This window comes from Desmodus rotundus, chromosome 6 (genome assembly GCF_022682495.2).
Source record: "Desmodus rotundus isolate HL8 chromosome 6, HLdesRot8A.1, whole genome shotgun sequence".
NCBI classification, from domain to species: domain Eukaryota; kingdom Metazoa; phylum Chordata; class Mammalia; order Chiroptera; family Phyllostomidae; genus Desmodus; species Desmodus rotundus.
Genome location: NC_071392.1, coordinates 157,223,791 through 157,242,078, shown reverse-complemented (window position 1 = coordinate 157,242,078; position 18,288 = coordinate 157,223,791). Strand labels below are relative to the sequence as shown.

The 18,288-nt window shown below is 53.1% G+C and overlaps 1 protein-coding gene across 2 annotated transcripts in view; it reads left to right on the top strand.

The window, feature by feature from the left end:
- DAGLB (diacylglycerol lipase beta) overlaps positions 1-18,288 on the top strand; it is a 25,107-nt gene continuing 6,819 nt past the window's right edge. For both annotated transcript variants that reach the window (XM_024576852.3, XM_024576851.3), the window contains exons 1-9: positions 1-190; positions 1,814-1,965; positions 7,786-7,957; positions 8,797-9,055; positions 10,505-10,627; positions 11,605-11,732; positions 12,667-12,793; positions 14,338-14,421; positions 15,832-15,909. In XM_024576852.3, coding sequence (XP_024432620.2) covers positions 96-190; positions 1,814-1,965; positions 7,786-7,957; positions 8,797-9,055; positions 10,505-10,627; positions 11,605-11,732; positions 12,667-12,793; positions 14,338-14,421; positions 15,832-15,909 — 1,218 coding nt within the window. In that variant the 5' untranslated portion in view covers positions 1-95. The remainder of the gene's footprint in view (positions 191-1,813; positions 1,966-7,785; positions 7,958-8,796; positions 9,056-10,504; positions 10,628-11,604; positions 11,733-12,666; positions 12,794-14,337; positions 14,422-15,831; positions 15,910-18,288) is intronic.

Sequence of the window (18,288 nt, the reverse complement as noted above, 5' to 3'; positions counted from 1 at the left end):
CAGTTTAGCTGGGGAGCCGGGAGGGTGCGGGACACTCAGTGTCAGAGACGCACGCGAGGCCGGCTGTCCCAAGGCTGCGCGGCGGGGCCTTCGCCATGCCGGGAATGGTGCTCTTCGGCCGGCGCTGGGCCATCGCCAGCGACGACTTGGTCTTCCCCGGGTTGTTCGAGCTGTTCCTGCGTGTGCTGTGGTGAGGGTGTTGCGCTCGACTAAATGCATGCGGGTGTCCTGGGCGAGGAGGGAGCGGGCGGGGTGGGGTGGCAGCGAGCAGTCCGAGAGCCGAGACAGTCGTCAGGTGACTGCAGGGTCCAGAGTTTGCCTTGCATTCTCTTAGCAAGTTCTCGCCACCGCCCGAGGAGGTAGGTGCTGTTACTCCCCCATTTTGCAGACGGCAAAACTGAGACCCAGAGCAGGTGGGCCCGCGGCCGGGATGCACATGCTGCGGGGCACCGAGCTGCCCTCCCCCGGCCCCTTTCGTGCGGGCCCAGGCTTGGCCCTGGCAGTCGCTGGGACTTCCTTGCTTGCCGAAATCCAAAGCCTGGGGATCTGCTTCCCTCAGCCAGAAGCAGCCACCTGCATCCTTCCTGCACCCTGCGTGGGGACGCCAACATCTGGTACCTGCCAAAGGAAAGATGGGGAACAGCGCCCTTCAGTGCCGTTCTTGAGCCGGGTGTGGCTGAATTCCACGAAAAGCAGACAAGCTTGGCATATACAGTCTTGTTTTTCAAAGCGTGAAATTGTAGGAATGGGGCCCTGGAGGTCTGTTCTCAGAGGGCCTGAACAAGAAGCAATACCATTGTTTCAGTAGATTCTTGATGGGAAAGAGGGAAAAACACAGAATGTTAGGAGCTGCTACTCTGTGGTTTCATAGTTTTTGGAGCTGAGTCTCTCCAGATCATTTCCCTTTATTTCTAGATACAGGGTCATACTATCACAGAGCTGACAAAAGCACAAAAAATTATCGAGTCCCTTTCCATTTGGACTAGGATCCCTTGGCCTGCGCTTGAATCCTTAATACCGGGTTCTTGCCAGGCAGGCAACCCCTCTGCTGAAATGCTCCCGTGACAGGCCCATCACTTTAGCGTTACTGGGCAGTGAATTACAAAATGTATTTGTGAGTGGACAGTACTCGTCCTTTCAAGTTTATTGGTGTGTGAAATAGAATATTGTTGCATAACTTGCTTCCCACACCCTTTTTTTTTGTATTACACACAGCAGATTACAATGTATGTGTGTTTTTAAGATTTTATTTACTATTATTAGAGAGGTGAAGGCAGGGAGAAAGAGGGAGAGAAACATCAATATGTGGTTGTCCCTCTCGAGTGCCCCCTACTAGGGACCTGGCCCGCGACCCAGGCACGTGCCCTGACTGGGAATCAAACCGGCGACCCTTTGGTTCACAGGCTGGCACTCAGTCCACTGAGCCACACCAGGCATGGAAAATGTGTGTTTATCATTTCTTGTGAATCCACAAAAGTAAAAATTCTCTTGATAGTAATTTAGCAAGCATGTAGTTTATTCGTTTACCAGTTGTGAATTTCTGAGTCATCGGGGGGCTGTTTCCAGCAGCCCGAATTGTATTTCCTTTCTTACGACTGTAAATGCCTTTCCTGTATTATAGCAGGCGCAGAATAATAATTATACAAGCACGGGAAGTATAAAACTCATGTATTGATGAGAGTGATATTTCAGAGCAAACCTCACCTTGTTTTGGAAAATATTGATTCCTTTTCTTGCTTTCTATCATGTTTTACAAAGCAGCTCCTTGGGTTGTATCTCTGACCGCCCCCGCCCCCCCCCCCATTTGTCACAGGTGGATCGGCATTCTGACCTTGTACATCAGACACAGGGGGAGGCTGGACTGTGCTGGCGGGGTCCTGCTCAGCAGCTACTTGATCGTCCTCATCATTCTCCTGGCCGTTATCATTTGCACCGTGTCGGCCATCGTGGGTGTCAGCATGAGAGGTAACGGAGCAGCCTTCGCTGTTTGACACCTAGTGTGTATAACAGCTTTATCAGCATGTAATTCACACACCATCCTACTCACCCATTTAAAACGTGTGCAATGTAGTGGGTTTTGGTATATTCTCAGAGTTGTGCAACCATCACCACAGTCCATTTGTTAGAACATTCGTATCACCCAAGAAGAAACCCCGCGCCCAGTAACGGAACCCCCTCACTTCTCACCAGCCCCAGCTACACTTGACTACACTCTTTCCCCACAGATTTGCCTATTGCAGACCTCATGTAGGTAGAGTCACCCAGTATGTGGCCTTCTGGTTTGGCTTCTTACCTTAGCATCCTGTTTTCAAGGTTCACCCATGTGGTAGCGTGTACTTCATTCCTTTTACGGCTGAGTAATATTCTGTTGTGTGGATATGCCCCGTTTTACTGATTCATTCCCCAGTTGGTGGGCATTTGGGTGGTCCCCACTTTCTGGCTGTTACAAATGAGGCTGCTGTGAGCATTTACCTACATGTTTTTGTGTAGACACATGCTTTCAATTCTCTTGGCTGTGCACTTCCAGTGGAATTGCTACAGTGACTCTGTTTAACCTTCCTAGGCGCTGCCAGACTTTTTTCCAAGCAGCTGCACCGTTTTTGCTTTCCCACCAGTAGATTATAAGGGTTCCAGTTTCTCCACGTCTTCAGCAACACTTGTCGTCTGACTTCTTCAGCATAGCCATCCGAGTGGAGGTGAAATGGTTCTCTCGTGGTTGTTTTGATTTGATTTCCTTGATGACTAAAGATACTGAGCATCTTTTCATGTGCTGATTGGCCATTTGTTACTGTTTTTGTAGAAATGTCTATTTAGATCCTTTGCTCAATTTTAAATTGGGTTATTTCCCCTTTCACTAATGAGTTGCAAGAGTTACATCTATTCTTAATGATACTTTTTTCTGCATGTTGCCATTTTCTGGTAGCTGAGAATGCTAGAAACCTTCCCTGTCAATCACTGTGGTTCATAGGATGAGCTGAGCACTCTGGTGACTACTAAAGAGACAGATTAGTAGGTAAAACGCCTCAGTCTAAGGCAGGGCATGCCGCATCCAGCGCGCTGAGTGTTTTATCACTGCTCGGAGTGGGCTATCGGAGGCACGCTGCCAGACCGAGATGGTGACGGGCCTGAGAGGCATGGCTGACGCGGTGGAGTCAGAGCGAGATCGTGGCACTTTGGAACGATAGACTGAAACTTAAAGAATGCTAGTTCATGGGGGAGAGATACAGAGAAAAATGTTAGTGGCAGAGTGTTTCTTGAGAAAAAGACCTCAGGGTTTGGATGACCAGGAAGCATGGCGTGTGCCGCTCACTGGGGCGAGCTGTAGAAACGAGCTCTGTGTATTTTAGTGACACCCCTGAAAACAGCGATGCCTGGGGTCTGGCTCAGAGAGGGTCCCCGTCCTGTGGCCGTGTCATTCCCCGAGGCTGGGTTGTCACTGGTGCTGGAGGCTGAAGGGAAGGAACTGCGTGTGCAGTGTGGTGTTTGTGGCATGACGAAGTTGTTTATAAGTCAGAATTCCTGAAAGATGCAGTATTGATATTGGTCTCATTTCAGATACAGCATTACCTAATTTATTTGTCCTTTCTGTTCAGGTCACCTTCTAGTTAACACACCATGTTTATAAGTAATAGGTTTAGATTTGAAGCAATAAGTGTGAAGTTTTTTCCCCTGAAATGCTATCCTTCAGATACGTTTGGGGCTCTCAGGGTACATTCGCATGCCTGTGCTGGGCCGCTGGATTCACCCAGGCCCCCTTCCTCCACTGGCACAGGCTGTGTGGTCACACAGGAGGGTTGCCTACCCAGCAGCCTCCTCCAAACAGCACCCAGGTTAATTTGGGACATCCCCCCATCCTTCCACATACCAAGGCTATGTGTCAGCGAAGCTGGCCCTCTCCCAGGCTCGGGAATGGACATGTGACCCCACTGGGGCCAGTGAAACTCAGGGAGTTTACTGGGAAGTTCTGGAGAAGTCCTTCCTTGCTCCCTTAGGACCATCATCCTCATCAGGATGAGTCTGTGCTTGGATGGGCTCCTGACTCCCACTGCGTTCTGGCCAGATGAGCCCACACGCACAGGAGGGCAGAGCAGCGAGAAGCTCCGGGAGCCCGGCTGCCTGTCCCGGCTCTAAGTCAGTGCAGGTCTTCCTGGTGTGCGAGCAAGTTTGCGTTGGGCTTTCTGTTACCTGTGGTGAGAGTCATCACAGCTGAACTGAAAACAGTGTTTTATAATAACACGTCAATTTAATTGCCAAGTTGTTACAAACGATTAACATCATATGCCTTAGTGAAAATATGTGAATTTTAGTGAAACATACCATAAAGCAAGTTTAAAAAAAAATAACAAATAGGAAAAAAATATTGTGACACATGAGACTTAGAGCCAATCTCCTTAATTATACAGAGTTTTTGTGACAAATAAGAAAAATCCCTGACTGGCATGCTTAGGGGCTTGGGCGTCGTCCTGCAAAGCGAAAGGTCGCTGGACGGGGTGCACGCCTGGGTCGAGGGTTCTGTCCCTGGGTGGGGCGCATACCAGAGACAACTGATAGATGTTTCCCTCCCTCCCTTTCCTTCTCTCTAGAAATAAATAAATAAAATGAGTCAGAAAAAGACCAATGGGAGAAACATGGGCAAAGATCACAAACAGTTAAATACAAATAACTTTTCCATTGCTCAGCCTCAGTCCCAGTAAGAAAAATCCACCCAGGTAACAACACACTGAGTCGGTGAGGCTGTGCGAAAACAAGCAGCCCGTTTTGTTGGTGGGAATCCGATTTGGTCGAATCTCTCAGAAACCCGGTTAGGCTGCGTGTGCGTATCAGTCCATTTTTTCCTGCGTATTTGAATGTGTGCGAAGCACTTGTAGGGACGCTCCCTGCAGTGCCGTTCCCAGGCGTGGAAGACGGGAGCACGCTCCCAGTCTGTCAGTCGGCCCCCCGGGAAAGTGACCGGCAGCTCCTCTGTAGGAGGGCCTGCTGTGCGCCTGTGAAGAAGAGTGAGAAGTGCCTGAGCAGACGAGGGCGGGTTTCCGCCGCGCTGAGGCACACACAGGCCAGGCCGCTGTAGGAGTTTGCTGCCTTTTCCTCGAGGGCGTGTGCACACGGCACCTGTTTTGTTCGTGTGCATTCTCTGGGAGGCCTCCGCGTCACAAGTTTACTTTTAGAAGGTAACCGAAAGGTGCAGAAAGGTGCTTGGACTCTTTGAACGTTTCACCCTTTCCGTGCATGACCTGCACAAAATCAATGAATTTTTTTTTTTACAAAGTGTATATTTTAGGTATATTTTTCAATAACTTCACACGTTTATTCTTGATACCTGGGTGAGTTCCGTTGCCCCCTCTGTTTCACCAGTCACCTCAATAGTTCATCTGTCTTTTGAGTGGGGACACCGTGTTTATTCAGCTTTTGGGTGACTTCTCTCTCAAAGAAACGCAAGTGGTGGAGCACAGGTGGAACAAATGGTGTTCGGTCCTTTAAAACAATGTATTTTACTTACTCTTCAGAGAGAGGGGAAGGGAGAAAGAGAAGGAGAGATATACCAGTCAGATGCCTCTCACACCCCACCCCCTACTGGGGACCTGGCCCACAACCCAGGCATGTGCCCTGACTGGGAACCAAACTGGTGACCTTTTTGTTCACAGACCGGCCCTCAACCCACTGAGCCACACCAGCCAGGGCTGGAATTCAGTCATTTTTATCCAAAACACTGAAGCATGTGTCCTTGCATGTCCTGTATTCGTTGGTCAGCTGTGCAGCCTGGTTGGGAAGAATCTTGATGTCAGTGTGTTGGTTTCTAGTTTTGGTTTGGGAACCTCCCTGATGAAATCTTCCTGTTCCTGCCCCGTGGGAGGTATAATTAGGGAGGGTCCACCCTCCTGATGACCACGTTTGGACCGAACACCCTTGACATACAAGGGCTGCCATTCGCCGTGTCTGGTTTTGATTATTGGACATCTCGCACCTCCTCTGCATTTTTATCTCAGAAGCTCATCTCTCCTCCCAGGTCTTAGTGGCTCGAGGTGTGGAATCCAAGGATTCCGTGACACAGACCTTCCTTTTGTGGCTGGCGCTTGCTTGCATGGCTGTGCCTAGTGAAGGACAAGGGGGTTATGCACCAGGACTGCTGGGGACAGAGCTTGCAGGGACGTAGCTGTCTTGTTAACTCGAGGCATGGGTGTTAACAAGTTAACACCCACAGCGCTTTCCCTGGAGAAGAAAATAAACACCTAAGTCAGATAAAAGTGTTTTGCTGGGCAGGCATAACTGTATAAAGGAGACTTTTTCAGTATGTTATTTCTCTTCTGGAACCTTAACCAGAACTCCATCTCCTACTTCCTTATCCCTGTATTTTTTTTTTTCCTTACCGCAGCATCAGCCTGTTGGAGTTTCGGGTCCCGGGGGTGCTGGGCATGAGGGTCCGCCCTCCTGTGGAGCCCAGCCCTCCAGGAAGCGGTGGGTGTATGCAGAGAGCGATTCCTGTTTCTCTCGGCCATTGGCGGCTGTTACACAATAACAAGCTCCAGATATAGAACTGATTTTTCACGCCTGCCCATCCCTCAGAGAGATGCCGGTTCAGTTACCTCATGAGCTCCTGTCTTTGTGCCAGAAATGAGGCCTGATAGTGTCTAATATTTTAACATGTGATTCTGAGTAATTCTTTCTAATGAAAGATCATTTTTGGACCTTGAAAGTGATTCCCTTACCAAATCATTCTTCAGAGCTCAGATTTACTCTTTGTTTTGATCATATGGCTTTTTTGTGTTAGTTAAATTAGCATTTACCACAACTTTTTCCCAAAGGGAGAGAGGTGATGCTTTACATCAGGAATTAAAGCATACAGGTCTCTGTTGGTACTTGGCTTTATTCTGCAGATAGAGTGAGAATGCTATGTCTAAAACGTTAGGATGCTCTAAGTGGTCTTGAACATCAGACTTGTTCACGCACCGAAAGTGGGGACCATGGGGTGCTGGGGCCGCAGACATGGGTTACATTTTAGAGAGTAGCTGTTAAGCTCTCGGAGCCTCAGGCTCCTGGTTCGCAGGTGGGGATGGTGACTGTCTCACAGGCGCTGGGAGGACTAAGGAGGAGGGGGGTGCCAAGTGTTCCGTGGCTCCGGGACTGACAGGGGCTCCAGGGCAGGGTGGAGCTTACGCTCTTGTCTGTTAGAACTTTATCTGTTTGCTGGGGACAGTCCTGTTTTACACTGGTTGTCCCAACATAACTGTTTTTATTTATTTATTTATTTATTTATTTATAAATTTTATTTATTCTAAAGGAGAGGGGAAGGGAAGGAGACAGAGAGGGAGAAAAACATCGATGTGCGAGAGAAACATCCATCTGTTGCCTCCCACACCCCCAACTGGGGACCTGGCCCGGAACTCAGGCTTGTGCCCTGACTGGGAATCGAACCGGCAGTCTTTCGGTTTGCAGGCCGGTGCGCAATCCACTGAGCCACACCAGCCAGGGCAGTCCTCGCATAATTGTTAATAGCACCTTTCGAATTTAGACAGTGGCTACATGGTCAGCCTACTTAGAACCCCGAAGTGTTTTTAAACCCTAACGAGTCTAAATAGTGAATCTGAGGATTTTTGTCATGTTTCCCATCCCTTACTTGGTCACTCGGTCTCCATCTCAGGCACTGGTCACCAGTTACAGGTGGAAGAGGCCGGGGGTGGGTGCGTGTTGCAGGACCCCAGCGGCCCTAGCGGCTGCATCCCTGTAGGAAGGAAACTCTTCATCTGCAAGGAAGCCAGTGACCAGTTTGCATTTTTGCTGTTTTTTTAGGGACCATCTGCAACCCTGGGCCACGGAAGTCCATGTCCAAGCTGCTGTACGTCCGCCTGGCACTCTTCCTGCCCGAGATGGCCTGGGCTTCTCTGGGCGCCGCCTGGATAGCAGGCAGTGTGCAGTGTGACAGGATAGTTGTGAACGGCGTCATCGCCACCGTCGTCGTCAGGTGAGGCCTTCCCCTCTCCCTTTGAGCTCCTCCTCACTGACGCGTTGGCGAGGTAGGCGAACAGACCTTTCTGAGCACCGACAGAGAGCCCTGCGCCCTGCAGGCTTCCTAACAGAGTTAGAAGGTGGACCTTTATGAGGAAACCGTAACAGTTTAGAGGCACCTGGTGATGCACGAGAAATAATTCATCTTCCATTATGCATCTGTTGGCAGACTTTTCTTTCTGACCAGTTCTCATTTTCCGTATTCCCTCCCTTCTCTTGCAAGAAGGAAGAAAATCTGACACCCCAAACAAAGGCAAAAAGTAAATGTGAGAGAAGAAATACAGTGTGAGGAATGGCAACAGAGAATTATACACTGGAAAAGATTTTTGCATTTTCCAGGCTAAACATTTTTGAAAGATCTTGTTGGCTCCCTTGTGTTATAAATAAGGAAATGGACCCGCATGCTTCCGGTGCCCTTCCTGGGTCTCACCACCAGGGGCAGCAGAGTGCCTTCTCTGAGGTTCCTCTTCTGGTGGCAGCCACGCTCACGAACCCACAGAGCCTCGACCATGGAGGACAGCCTGGAAACATTTCGTCCTCCCAGTGAAAGACCTGACCGAGTCCTCACGCTGTGGGGAAAGTCTTGCCCGCCCGCTGCTCCTGCTTGCTTCTGTGGCCTTTACTGTTAGGACTCTGGTCTTTGGGGGGCCTTATAAAGAACTTTCCAGAAACAAGTTGCGTGCCTCAGCCAGGTTCTGGGGGAGCTGCCTCCCCCTGGCAACTGGAGCCACAGCTGTGCAGATGCACACGCTGAAGCCGCAGGAGCCCATCGTCTGTTTTCTGTCTGTTTTGCAGCTGGATTATCGTCCTCTCCACTGCGGTCACCATTTTCATTGTCTTTGACCCCCTGGGGGGAAAAACGGCTCCGCACTCCTCTGCTGGCCCCAACCTCCCGGACAGCCACGAGTCAAGCCAGTTTCTCACTGGCCTCCGGACGGCAGCCACGAGCGTGTGGGAGAGGAGAATCAAGCTCTTGTGCTGTTGCATTGGGAAAGACGACCATACTCGAGTTGCTTTTTCGAGTACAGCAGAGCTTTTATCAACCTGCTTCTCAGTAAGCTGCGGGGTCTGGTTTCAGCCCTTTCTTCTGTTTGAGTAAACGCCTCTCACGTTCAGATGAGTGCTCGGCACCCTGAGCCAATCCCTCGTGGCCATGAAATGGCCCTTGAGAGTTTGTGATCTGGGGGGGTAGAGGGGAGCAATGCTGCTCCCTGGGATGCGCACGGGGGGGGCATCACCCAGGCCCTGCGTTGGCAGAGCCTGCCTCTCTGGTCTGGGCCTCCTGGTGTTGACGCAGAGGGTTTGAACCCGTTTTTGAACGAACTGAATTCGTTTTTAAGGAATCTGTACAGTCTGGGAATAGTGTGCGGCTGTCTTTTCACGTCCTCCATCCAGTTGGTGCCCAGCAGACACCGCATCCTGAGTGTCACGCAGCCAAGGCGCCGCGAGACCCTGGCTTCTCACTGCCCCGTGGCGTGATTGGCATGACAGGCCGATCTGCTCGGACAGGAAGCTTGAGCCGTGGTGTGTGGCCGTGCAGAAGGCCGTCACCACTCTGGAGTGCTTCCTTCAGCAACTTGGAAATACCTGTTTTCCTGTCACATTTACAGTGTGTCTTTCCGTATAGTGGTCTCTGATAGGCTGCGGTTGAAATCATTGTTGAGACCCAGTCGGGGGCAGAGGCATCCTCCTGACGCCCCGCCCGCCGGTGCTCCTTTTCCCGGCTCCGTGCTGTCCCACTGCAGCACCCCCCATGTGCAGGTCAGAGAAGTGTGTCCCCCAAGTCCTTGCGAAGGAGTGCTTCCACCTAGTCTGGAGCCAGTTGGAAGAAGGAGGAAGAGAATCTGGCTCTTCTTGGAGGGAGATGTCACCTGCATCCCACGCAGAGAACTCAGTGGCTCAGTGGTTGGCACGGTTCCTTCCCCTGGACCACAGGTGCCCGCAGGTGGTGTGATCCCTGTTGGCTCGCCAGCCCTCCTGGGAGGGAAGGGGAAGGCCAGGCCGAAGAGATGTGGCTGCTCTCCCACGCACGCAGTGCCCACTGAGTCCAGCCTCCCGAGTCTCTCCCGTGGACCTTTCCACAGAACCTTCACGGCACCTTGAACACCGAGAGTATAAGCTGGGGCTACGATCGGCCATTACTATAAAAGTGGCGAATTTACCCACTTACTCCCCGACCTCATAAAAGATGGGAAGTAGGTTAGAAACAGCTAAGCCACTGAAGGGAAATTTGAAAATAAGAAACCCACAGAATTTGTATGTTCTCCAGCGGATTTGTCTGAAGGTAGAATAATAAAACACATGAAGCTCCCCTATAGGAGGAGCCCCAAAAGGAAAATACTTTTTAGACACTGTTTTGCATATAACTCTACACTACATCTGTGTGTGTTTGTGCGTGCACATGTGTGTGTGCGCACGTGTGAATTGTATAAAACTGATTCTGAGGATCTCACAGGCAGTTCCTGCTGAGTTATGTGACAGGCTGTTGTGGTCTCGCACCCAGGACACAGACCTGGTGCCCAGTGACATCGCGGCAGGCCTCAGCCTTCTCCATCAACAGCAGGACAGTATCAGGAACAACCAGGAGCCTAAGGAAGTGATCAGCCATTCCCCAGGCTCCTCCCAGGTAAGCCCGTGTTTCTGTTGGGTTACACAGTCTGGACATTTACACCCATTTGTAAATCTTTTTGAAAGAAAGTAAACCTCCTGGCTGATGTGGCTCAGTGGAGTTAGCGCTGGCCTGTGAACCAAAGGGTCGCTGGTTCGATTCCCAGTCAGGGCATATTGCCTGGGTTGCAGGCTAGGTGCCCAGCAAGGGACGCATGAGTGGCAACCACACATTGATGTTTCTTTTCCTCTCTGTCTCCCTCCCTTCCCCTCTCTAAAATAAATAAATAAAGTCTTTAAGAAAACAAATCAAAACAACTAGCCAACAGCTATATCAGGAGCTGGCTTGGAATCAGCTCCTGTGGCTTGTTTTGACTGTGGTGTGTCACCTGTCATATGGGGCAGCTTCTCATCGCCTGGAGTCGGGTACAGGAGTGCATTCCTGGCCCCTTTGCCATCCATTGTATTTTTAAAGCATCCCCTCCTTGAGTCCAACGGTGGGGCCTGCTTCTCTCTGGGTGTTGTGTTTGTTGTCTTGTCTGGGCCTGGGGAGAGGAACAGTTCAGCTTTGCTTGATCGGAGTTTTCCTGCTACTGATCTTTGTGCTTTGGAAAGAGAAAATTCCTCATAGCTGCGTGTGTTCCTCTGCACCTTACTCAGGCACCTAGCTCTCAGCTGCTCTGTTGCAGTGGCCTGCAAATCTGCTGCTTTGCTCCTGTGTCGGGCAGGAAGTCACCCGCTCATCCCACCAGGAGCCTGGGGGACGCTAGGGGCTTCTGCTGTTGACCCCACTGAACTTGCTGCACGCTGTAGAATGAGTGGTCTCACCGTCTCAGTTTAAGGACCTGTTTTCCCTGTGGATGTGCTCTGAGAGGTCTGTTCAGTGGGTTGAGAAAGGGGAGATCAGGAATTTGAGTTCAGGTCTAAGGTCTTAGTGTGTTGATCCTCTCTGGAAGGGGTTCCCCTAGACAAAGAGCTGGTTGTCTTCTCCTGCAGGAAGCCGATTTGGATGCAGAATTAGAAAACTGCCATCATTACATGCAGTTTGCAGCAGCTGCCTACGGGTGGCCTCTCTACATTTACAGGAACCCGTTCACAGGGCTCTGCAAGATCGGTGGCGACTGGTAGGCTGGGGCCGCACGGGGTGGGTGGCAGCGGAGGGATGGAAGGAGACCCCCACTTTCCTTCCAGATGTCGCTTGCTGTGCTGCCCCTACATTATTTTCTAAAAGTAATCGTAGTTCCCTGTCTGGAAAAGCTCTCTATTTCGCAGTGTTTCAGGCACTGCGAGAACAGCACTAAGAATTCCCGTTCAGAACAGCACATTCCTCTATCTGGGGGCACCAGCCGGGACTCCCTTTTGCCACCTGTGCTGTGTCTCTCTGCAGCCCTCTCCCGAGTACTGGGGTGCAGTTGCAGGCATCATGTGCCTTCATCTCTGATGACTGCATCCTGCTTTTCGTAAGAACAAGGCTGTTCTTCCACGTAACGACTGTGGTTGTAAAACTCAGGAAACTTACCGTGAATCTTAGCTCATTTACGACTTGTATGCCAGCTTTTCCAACTGTCCCAGTACTATTTCTAGAGCAGTTTTTCCTCCGATCCAGCACGATGCGTTTAGTTATGTTTCTCCTTCAACTTGAAGCAGCTTCTCAGCCATTTTTGAACCTTTCCTGACACTGGCATTTTGAAAAGGACAGCCGAGCTGGGCTGTAGACTGGCCCTCACTGTGCGTGGTTGTGTGCACGCCGCACACTGTCAGCAGGGACGCTCCGTCTCTCGGTTCGTCACAGCGGAGACGGAGACGCGTGGTGGCAGTTTGGCCCGTGACGGGTGATTCTAGGGCCTCTCTATCCTTGCTGACTTCATTCATTTTTTGAAAACGTGAAACATTCCCATGATCCCCGAAGTCAACACCCTAGTGAGAAGTGAAGCCCGTGGTCTTCGAAGGGCCAGACCGGGTGCTAAGCACTGGGCTCTCTGGCGCTCGGGTTTGCTGGGGGAGTGAGGCGGGGCCTGGCGCCCCCTAGTCAGTGGCTCAGGCTGTCCCTGTGCTCAGTTGCAGACGCAGGACACCAGAAAGCGACCTGGTTGGAGGTGATCAGCTGCACTGCCATTTTGGCTCTATCCTGCACACGACGGGGCTGCAGTACCGGGACTTCATTCACATAAGCTTCCACGACAAGGTGGGGTGTAGCAGTGCTTCCCGGCCTCTCTGGGGTCCTGGCGTCCGTTGAATTCTGATGGAAGTTATCAGTTATTCCCCCCGAAAAATATGTAGACACACATACCACGCCGTCTCCCCCCGAGTTTTGTGTGTCATTTCGGGACTTTTCAACCCCAGGAAGCCCACACAGGTCAGACATGCGATGGAGCAGCAAGTCTTCCCCAGAGGGCTGTGCTGGGCCTGTACACGGGTCCATCTATCACTGCAGAGCGGGGAGTCCCCTGTGGGCGGGCCCCACAGAGGTGCTTGGGGTGGGTCAGTCCTGGTTTCTGGGTCTGAGCTGCACCCACAGAGGCGTGGGGCCGTGGGTCTCACCCTCTGCAGTGGACCGGGAGCACTGGGGAGTTGGTGACCCTCCCATGCAGCAGTTAAGGAACAGTTGTCTCTCAGTTCTCAAATGCACTGCCTCACAGGGTCTCCTGGGAGCTTTTAAACCCCTACAAGCCCAGCCACATCCAGGTCAACTGTATCAGAGCCTCTGGCAATGGGGCCCTACCTCGGAACCCCCAGGGGATTCTGGTATGTAGATGATCCGGGACCACTGCTGAGCATCCTGCCCTCCAGCCCGGCAGCTCCCAGCGGTCCAGGTCTCAGGCTGCCCCCAGGGAGTCCGAGTGTCTGGGGGAGACCCGGCAGGAGTTGCTCTGATGAGTTCTGTGTGTCTCTGCGGGCGTGCTTCGCGGGAAGAACAGTGTCTCAGAGAAGATCATTTCTTGGAGGGCTTGTGACTGTTCTGGGAGCTCCTGCCAGACCCCAGTATCATTGTTGGGCTCCTCTCCCGGGGAGGCCGGGGTGGGGTGTGAAGTCAGCATCTTTTTTTCCTGCCTGCTGCATACACGGAAAGTCCACCATGAGCCAGTGGCCGTCATCATGGTATTGCTGTCACTGATCCATGGCCGCTCATGGCCAGGCATTGCGTCTGCACTCCAGCCCACAGAGCTCAGGGCCACCATATCCCCTGGAAGACGAAAGACAGCGGGAGCTGGGGATGCCCTCGGGGTCCTTGCAGGACTGGCTGCGAAGGCAGGAGCCCGGAGTTCTAGCTCTACCTGTGCTTGGTGCTGGACGAAAGTGATGCTTACCTGGCCCAGACCTCTCACCTGTGCATGCTTCACGGCGTAGGGGCTCTGGTTCTGCCCACTGAGCTGGCTCCAGCCTGCCCGTGGGTAACAGGGTGGTGGTAACCTGAAGACAGTCGGCGAACAGCACCTGTTGGCCCTGGCCTGGACGGACGAGTGTAGTTGGTCCGCACAGCACTGGACTTACCCACTGACCCTGCAGAAGCTGGGCCACAGTGAGGGAGGCCCAGTGAGCCTGTAGCCCCCACAGCTGCACAGCACAGGGGAGGGAGGTCAGGGGGGTGGGCAGGGGAAATGGGGGCTTTTTCATGTGAACGAAGGCTTGGTTCGTGAAAGCCTTTGATGTACAGAGAACCAGAGCGGCTGTCCTCCCTGTGGCCAGTGAGTGTGCTTTTTCAGGCCTCGCGCCTCTCTCGCCCCACAGGTCTACGAGCTTCCCTTTATAGTGGCTCTGGATCACAGGAAGGAAGCCGTGGTGGTCGCTGTGAGAGGAACCATGTCTCTGCAGGTGAGGAGCCTGGTGTCAGGCCTGGGAACAAGGGGGCGCAAACCCGCGGGGCGCAGACGCCTGGAGGTCCTTCTCAGCCGGACTAGGACAGGCCTTCCCGGTTCCTGAATCAGACACAGAGGAAAACCCCGGGTCAGGAAATGGGGAAGTGAATCCTGGGTTGTGAAATACTTCCTTAGAAAAACGGGTGAAGTTATTTCCTTTTAATTGAGAAATGTCAGAAATGTAGACACCAGCGGGTGGGCTCCCCGCTGGAGGAGCTCCTACATGGGTGCCCACTCGACTCCCCGGATATGCCTGACCAAACTCCCAGCCCCGGAGACCCTCTACTTCCGACACCAGAGAGGAATACTTACGCAGTGTGTCAATGCTGTCGTGTCTCCCCCGCCCCCCCTCTGGTGTCCTATTGCCCACAGAGACACGAGGATGCGGCCTTTGGTCTCCTTCCTCACTCACTGCCCAGGCTGTCAGGCGTGTGGTCCTGCCAGGGCCCCAGTCTCTCTGGCCATCTCCTCGCCATCCCCAGTGCCACGGCCCTCGTCCTGGCCCCAGCTCTGTCTTTCCTGGGCTAGGGAAACATTTTCTCCCCTGATCCTTGTCTCCAGTCTCCCCGTGTCCCAGTCTGTCCCAAGTACTGTCGACAGAACTCTTAGGGACGTGGGTCAGATCTTGCCACTCCTCAGAAACCTCCAGTGACTTGCTGCCGCTTTTAACACAGAGTTCACGTTTCTGGTCCCCCCTTGGTTAGCACTTCATGACCTGTCCCCCGGGCACTGGGGACTCAGCCTGGGGCCGGTGCTGCCCAGCCCCGCAGCCTCAGTTGGGCTCCCTGGGTCCTAGGGACACGCCTGCCTCCCAGGCCGCCTCTCTGCCATGACCCCTTGACACATCCACTGCTGGGCTCTGCTGGGCTCCTGTGAGCCCGGCCCACTGCCTGCTTCCCGTGTTCATGCCTCCGTCTTGTGTCCTGCCACTCCCTCAGGTGACAGTGCCTGTCTTCTGCTTCTTAAAATCAAGTATTCTGGCGGGGCTCTTGGCTCAGGTGCCACTTCTTCCAGGAAGCCTCCCTTGCCTGCTCCATCTGCTCCCTTGCTTTTCAATGAGCTGTGGACTGAGCCCCAGTGCAGGGCTCACGGGCATTTTTTGGTACTTGGATGTGTGCAGGGACAGAGGACAGAGGGTGTGTCTGGGACAGGTCCCAGGTCCTCCTCTCTGTTGTTCATGCCTGGCCCAGAGCTGGTCGTGCCACAGGTCTCTCTGGAGCTACTGGCCCCTGGGTTTCTCTCCTGAGTTCTGGCTTCACAGGTGCAGGCCTCAACAGTCTGACCCAGGAGAATGCCATCCCCGCTGTCCCTCAGAGGGACCCGCTTCACCCCTTCTGACGCCTCTTTTCCCTGTGCTCTTTCACAGGACATCCTTACGGACCTGTCAGCGGAGAGCGAGACCCTGGACCTGGAGTATGACGTGCAAGATTCTTTGGCTCATAAGGTAGAAGCCCTGGGGTCTGGGGCTTGGGGTCTGGTGTCTGGGTCCTGGGCCTGGGGTGTTGCTGAGGTGAACAGGGTCAGAACTTTCCCGACTCCGAATGTCCCATTCACTCCAGCCATATGGCAAACAGCTGCCCCACGCCAAGTGCCACGCCCAGTGAGCGCTTGTGTCCCCGCAGCGCCGGTCCCCACCCAGCCTTTTAAGAGAAAGAAGCAGGTTCAGAGTGGCTCGCCAAAGGCCACACAGCTCTTGGAATACGTATCAGAGTCGGCATGTGAACCCTGGTCCAATGTTTTCTTTGTTTGTGATTAAAGTAATATACTTGGATGGTGGGAGAAATGACCTTTGCCCAGTACAGTGCGCACTAGCCCCTCTTCCGGAAGGCAGACACCCGGCGCTTTCCTGGGTGCCGCTCCCCATGTTTTCTCCACGCCCGCCACCTGTGCTGGGGTTCGCTAGTGCTGTGCTGTGGGTGGGGAGGTGAGCGCCCCTGCAGGACGGGAACACGGCCTGCCCAGAGCGTTGTTGGCTTATTTTCAGCCATTTTAAATGTATGTAGCATAATACAGGGTACGGCACAAGAACACCCCTTTTTCATTACAAAACCATAAGCACGTCATTCTGTAACATAACAGTGTCACACTCAAGCACACCATGTGACATTTTAGGTGAAATGTTCAAATTAAAACTATACATTATTGCACCCATATTATTAACCCTTCCAACCACACTCAAGCAGGCGTTACTTCTGCCGGACGCTCCGCAGCATAAATACATCCAGAATGCTGTATATCCATCAGCACTGTCTGTACCCAAAGCTTCCATCATCCCGAACATGACTATTGACTCCCCTCCCCAGCCCCTGGGAAGCACTGCTCTCCTACCCGCGTGGACGTGGTGGTTCTGGGCCCCCACGCAGGCGGGGCCACACCGTCTGTGCCCTTTGCTTCTGCTTTACCTCACTCAGCGCCGCGCCCTCCAGGCCCGCCCACGCTGTGGCATGTGTCGGAACACGTCTGCCCCCCCGCTGGACCCACTCAGTGGAAGACGGACGTTTGGGCTGTGCCCACTCTTTGACTGTTGTGACTCGCGTTGCTGTGCACGTGGGTGTGCAGATGTGTGTTCAAGTCCCTGCTTCCATTTCTTCTGGGCGGAAGCCCAGCAGTGGCATTGCTGGGTGTTTCTGTTTTTAACTTTTTGAGGAACCTGCACAGTTTTCCAACAGCTGCCCTGTTACATTCCACTGGCCGGTGTCCGAGTTCCCTTTCTCCACGGCCACACTTCCCGTTCTCTCTGTGGGGGCCGTCCTCTGCGGGGGTGGGGGGCGGCCTCCCCCTGTGGTCCCCAAGTCCTTACTTCCCGTTCTCTCTGTGGGGGCCATCCTCTGCAGGGTTGGGGCTCAGCATCTCACTGTGGTTCCCACGTGCACTGGGGACGGGCCGGGTCCTGGGGTGGAGGATGGCAGGGGCAGGGGGCTCCTGCTGGTTTATACACTTTGTGCACTTTTTAACTAAAACGTGTTACCTCCATAGTAATCACTTCTTTAAACAAAATGAACTCACATTCAGGTGTGGGTTACAAACAGAGTGTAGCTGCTGGTCCTGAGCCGCAGTGTCCTGCCTGGACGGTTCCCAGTAGGAGGTGGAGTGGGGCTTCAACGGCCACCAGTTACAAGCCTGACAGCCCCGGAGTGGGAATTTTTTCCTTTATCCCTTAGCTATATGTTTGTGCCTCGAGTCACAAAAGAGTCCATCCTCTTATTGCACATCTTTGAAAAAATGTTTATGCCTCATGACAGACGTGCCGACCCACCCACCGGAGTCTGTGGGCGTGGCTGTGGTCGGTCCTGGCAGGCCTGTCCCAGTCCCGGCCATCCTCTGCTCTTGGCTCCAGCTGCACCCAGCTTGGCTGTGACACTGTCTACGGTGACTGGAGGTGAAAGCTCTGCCGCCGGAAATGGTCTTGGAGTTTCGTGTGTGTGTGTGAGGCTTATGCCTGGAGACACTGCGGCAGCGGCTGTGGTCCGAGTCATTGGGCCCCAATCGCCCAGAACCAGCCCTGTGCCCGGTGCCCAGGAAGGGCTGGAGGCAGCTGACCTCGCACTTGCAGGGAGTGAAGGGAGACCAGGAACTTTGTCAGGAAGTGCTGTCACACTGTCCCTAAAATGGCAAGCGCTTCAAGCCGCCTTTTGGCTTCTCTTCTGAGGCCAGGACAGCATTGTGCTGACAGAATTGCACGACCCCGGGAGCAGAAATGCACAGTAGCTTCCAAGGTGGTCGGCCAGTCTGCTGTTTTGCCCAGAACCTCTCCTCCCCGTCCGTGAGAGGCCGGGCCCGTCTGGCTGCTCAGGAAGCACCCGAAGTGTGTTGGAGAGCATTG